This window comes from Chanos chanos, chromosome 8 (assembly GCF_902362185.1).
Source record: "Chanos chanos chromosome 8, fChaCha1.1, whole genome shotgun sequence".
NCBI classification, from domain to species: Eukaryota; Metazoa; Chordata; class Actinopteri; order Gonorynchiformes; family Chanidae; genus Chanos; species Chanos chanos.
In genome coordinates, this window is record NC_044502.1 from 2420001 (window position 1) to 2425000 (window position 5000).

Here is a 5000-nt window from a genome sequence, read left to right on the forward strand (position 1 = left end):
TTGTTTCTCCAGGGCTCTACACTTCAGTAGTTTATCGCTCGACTGTTTTACGCGACTCGTGTTTCTCTTAGCGCACGCTGTAGACTTTTGCGTGGGTAACGCTAGAATAAGGCTAACCCTCTACTCTCCGTCAGCCTTGTTTCATCAGGCTTGGCTGTTCTGATATCGCGGCTCGTTGCGACGTGTTTAACATGGAAATTCACATCACGGCGATGACACAAACACGACACACTGTGCAGCCCTATTTGCAAAGACACACAGAGGTCCGCCTGTCTTCAGAGCTTCATCGCCGTCCATGTCAGCGACAGCCCTGAGTCAGTTATGAGAGATAATAACAATAAAAGAGTTCAAACACGACTAAAGCAAACACTACTCTCACCGGGTATTCACCTACTGCCTCTCGCCGTCAAACACAAACATATGCCATCATTAATTAACCCTCTATCTTTCCTCCCATCAGTTTGTCTTCACACACTTATCCGTTACTCCCCCCCCCCCCGTGGCAGGCCAGTCAGACCAGACGCATACCTAAGTAGTACATGTCCGTGAGCGTGTCGACAATCTGTTTGAGGTTTCGGACGCAGCCCACGGCCAGAGCCACCAGCAGCTCAAAGCCGGCGTTGATCGACGCCGGAGTGCTGCAGACTGGAATGGCCTGTTCCGCTGGGAACTCTCCGGTCTTCACGTACTGCAGGTACACGTTCGACGCCGGGAAGATGAAATCGTCTATCAGCTCCTAGAGAGGGAGGGAGGGAGAGAGAGAGAGAAAGAGAGAGAGAGAGGGAGGGAGAGAGAGAGAGAGAGAGAGAGAGAGAGAGGGAGGGAGAGAGGGAGGGAGAGAGAGAGAGAGAGAGAGAGAGAGGGAGAGAGAAAGAGAAAGAGAGACAGAGGGAGAGAAAGAGAGAAAGAGAGACAGAGGGAGAGAGAAAGAGAAAGAGAGAGAGAGAGAGAGAGAGAGAATGCATTATCGTATTTTGCCTGAGCCATTTAATTAACGCTGATCAATTGAGTGAAAGGTTCCAGAGCCAATCAGAGACGTGACTGTTTCTCACCTTGATGAGGTTGGCACCTCCCTTCTCACAGCCGATGTAGTATTTCTTCTCCGGCGTCTGGAAAGCCAGCAGCTCCTTGGTGACCCCGAGGTGACCTTCTAGAATCGTCTCCTCCACCCCAGTCTCCCCTGTTCTCTTCACTTCATCCTAGAACAGAGGAAAGACACACCATCACTCAATGAACACTTCCACAAACACTTCAACCTGCACTACATTACAATGCACTACTCTCATGAGGCCCGGGGAGCACTTAGGTCCAATCAGAGAGTCAGATCCCAGATTCTAGAACCTGGGATCTGTCTATGTTCTTTGACAGTTAAATCTGAGGGAAGGTTTTGATAAAAAAGAGAAGAGGTGAGATGAGTTTGAGACTGAGGGAAGGTTCTGATAGAAAAGAGAAGAGAAGAGGTGAGATGAGTTTGAGACGGGTGAGGCAGGGCATACCCTGATTCTCTTCAGCCAGTCAATCTCGTTGTTGAGCAGGACCTCGGCGTTGGGCAGGTTGATGTTGCTGTTGTAGGCGTAGTTGAGCAGGTGACGCAGCAGGGTGAAGTAATCACCAGCGTGTTTCGCCCTTTCTTTAGCCGTGCTCTGAGCAGAGAGACGGGGGCAGAGCCATAAGAACAGGTCACACACGCTGCACGCGCACATGACTGACCTCCTTATATTACAGTAATCATCTGTGCCAATCAACTAACACTGACCAATCAGAAAGTGTGGGCGTGCACTGTACCATCCAATAAAGGAGCCGGTCTTTCTCCGTGTATTATTCATTTGTTTTAGAGAAACAAGCCTGTGAGGCCTGAGTTGTGTGTGTATGTGTGTGTGTGTGTGTGTGTGTGTTTTAAAAACGCATGGTGAGGTCATGGTGTTTGTTTAGAGTTAAATGACAAACTCACTCCCAGGACAGTGAAGAGGAGGGTGATGAAGAAGAGGAGTGGTCGGTGGCCCATGCAACACCTCGTCGCCATGAGGAAAAACTGCTCCTGAGCCATCTGACGCACGGTCCTGTCACACACACACGCACGCACACACACACACACACACACACACACACACACACACACACACAATCACACACAAACAATAGAACACTAATCAGGTGAAACCCCAGGTGTGTGTGTGTGTGTGTGTGTGTGTGTGTGTTGTAAAGTGAATCTGTGAGGAGTGTTATCGAGGGGTGTATCTGTGAGAACAGTGACTTCTGTGTGAGATGTGTGTGGTAATGTGTAGGTAGGTGTGTGTCAGATTCACTGTGTCTGAAAGTGTGCACGGGTGCATGTATAACGTGAACGTGTGTGTGTGTGTGTGTGTGTGTGTGCCTGCGTGTGTGCGTGTGTGTATGTGTGTGTGTGCATGTGTGTGTGTGCATGTGTGTGTGTAAAGGTTTGTGTGTGAGACACTGACTTGCTCTGACAGTGCAGCAGAAGGTCGATGATGAAGGTCTGCCAGGCTTTCTCTTTACTCAGGGTGTCCAGCGCCGTGGGGATGAGGGCGAAACACAGGGTCATGACCTCTAACGCCTCACAGCACACCTGCTCGTCCTCCGCGTCCGGCTCGTTCCCCGCATTCGTCTGACAAAAACAAACAAAAAACAAACAAACCATCACAGACCACAGTGGCAGCACAATGCAGCAGCGCTGTTGTTAAAGCTGGACACTACGCCCAGGGGGCGGGGTTAGGGGGAAAAGGCGGAGTTTCGGCACCTTCTCATAGATCTTGCTGATCTCCTCGTTCGAGCTGAAGACCAGCTGGACGGAGCCGCAGCCCGACGCCCAGACGATCTTCTGCACCGCGCGGATCACGCAGATGTCCGGGATGTATTTGGACGCTTGGAAGAAATTCTGGGGCGGCGGCAGAACAGAGGCAGGAAGGTAATGAGGACATTGCTACGGTAGATCGGTAAGGCTGACAACTTAACAATGTTGGTGTGAAACTATCTTACATTTCACGCATAGTTAGCTTAGAGCATCTCACTACAATCACACAGTATATAACAAATATGTAAGTATGTACTTATGTATGCATGTATTTCTATGTGGTGAATGCTTGACTAAAGTGCTAAGTTTGGTTCCATTGTTTTAGTGTCAGTAGTATGTAGATACAATGTGATGAGGGCGGTAAAAGGTCAGGGGTGAACGGTCAGAGGTGAACGGTCAGGCACCTCGTCAGAGATCTGCTGTGCCAAGCGGATGGCGACGTTCCGTAACATGCATTCCGAAGCCGAGTTGGGAATGTTCTGGAGAGCGTTCTGAAGCACCAGGGCTTGGTCATGAGTCGCCTGGTTTATCTAGATCAGATCACGCACACACAAGCAGGCACACACACACGCACGCACACACACACACACACACACACACACACAAGCACAAAGAGGGGCAGGAATGACCATGTTAACAGTTATATGCTCAAAATGAACCCAGCTGTATTTCCACCTGGACTGAAATGCCACTCTGGGTGAGACAAACCAAAATGAGCAGTTTTTACACACGCTACAGTGTTTACTAAAGGACAGACCGCCGCTCTAATTTCTCCTGAACACCTCAATGACTGACGAATGTTCTAGAATCTTCTGAGAACTTTAGGAACTGAGGAATGTTCTACTTTCTCCTGAGGACCAATGGGATTAGACATGTCCATCAATCCTTGCACAGACAGATCAGATTGATTTGACCTGGGCCTTTACTCCTAGCTGTAGAGTTGGATCAGATAATAGTGATATTATCACTGTTAGATATAATAAAGCCCAAGGGGCCCCTGGGGACCACGGCTGATAATCCAACTGTTTGTTGGGTGAGGCAAAAGCAGAGATGTACCCCACCCCCCAGTGTAATGGATGAGGTATTATAGTGAGGGATGGGCGTGTTTTGGGCGAGGTATCTTACAGGGGAGGCGGGGTTGGTGCCCTCCACCACGGGTTGGCACGCCTCAGCCACCGCCTTGACGTGCCCGAAGCCCACGGCCGTCAGCAGGAGCTTGGCGATCTTCAGAGCGTTCAGGTAGGCACCGCGCCGGGTCTCCATGTCCGCGTTGGGCAGGAAGTTGTTCCTGGTGAGCATTCCCAGGACGAGAGGTAAGCCTCCGCTCTTCAGAAAGTTATACTGGAAGTCACTGGCGTCCTCTCCCAGTGTACCACTGGCAGGCATGAGCAGGGCGTACACCACCTGGACGGAGAGAGGGTCAGAGAGAGAGAAAAAAACACAGATACACATACATGCATACACATATACATACATACATACATACATATACACACACGCACACACACACATGTGCAAGCTCACAATGTCACTCTCCTTTTACAGTAAAATAAACACAGAAAAATGTACATGGACACACAATCTGCCCTCCACATACAGACTCACAGACACACAGACCCACAGAGACACAGAGAGACACACACAGAGACACAGACCCACAGAGACACACACAGAGACACAGACCCACAAAGACACACAGAGACACAGACAGGATGGGCAGACTCACAGACACACAGACCCACAGAGACACAGACACACAGCCAGGATGGGCAGATTCACAGACACACAGACTCACAGAGACACAGACCGACAGAGACCCACAGACACACAGAGACACAGAGACACACAGAGACACAGAGACACAGACAGGATGGGCGGTACCTCGGTGAGGTAGAGCACTTGTGAGGGGGAGGGGCCGAAGAAGCGTGAGTCCAGTGTGGGGCTGAGACTGGTCTCTCCCAGTTTCGCATGGTCTAAACAGATCGCCCGAAGACTCTCCACCGTAGTGTTATCTACAACACACACACACACACACACACACACACACACAGTCTGACTCCTGTGTTTAATTTTTGGGTACTGTTTGGCATCCTGTGTGCTGAGTGTAGATAAGAGAAAAAGGTGTGTGTGTGAGTGTGTGTGTGTGTGTGTGTGTGTGTGTGTGTTCCTGAGGCTGAATCAATCAAAG

The 5000-nt window shown here is 50.1% G+C and overlaps 1 protein-coding gene across 1 annotated transcript in view; it reads right to left on the reverse strand.

Annotated features, from left to right (window-relative positions):
• LOC115817932 (probable ubiquitin carboxyl-terminal hydrolase FAF-X) overlaps nucleotides 1-5000 on the reverse strand; it is a 45191-nt gene that overhangs the window by 14003 nt on the left and 26188 nt on the right. Inside the window, exons 22-30 of the mRNA XM_030781098.1 lie at nucleotides 4694-4824; nucleotides 3938-4216; nucleotides 3217-3342; nucleotides 2759-2896; nucleotides 2460-2626; nucleotides 1952-2060; nucleotides 1497-1643; nucleotides 1053-1199; nucleotides 529-736 (exon numbers count right to left, since the gene is read on the reverse strand). Coding sequence (XP_030636958.1) covers nucleotides 529-736; nucleotides 1053-1199; nucleotides 1497-1643; nucleotides 1952-2060; nucleotides 2460-2626; nucleotides 2759-2896; nucleotides 3217-3342; nucleotides 3938-4216; nucleotides 4694-4824 — 1452 coding nt within the window. The remainder of the gene's footprint in view (nucleotides 1-528; nucleotides 737-1052; nucleotides 1200-1496; nucleotides 1644-1951; nucleotides 2061-2459; nucleotides 2627-2758; nucleotides 2897-3216; nucleotides 3343-3937; nucleotides 4217-4693; nucleotides 4825-5000) is intronic.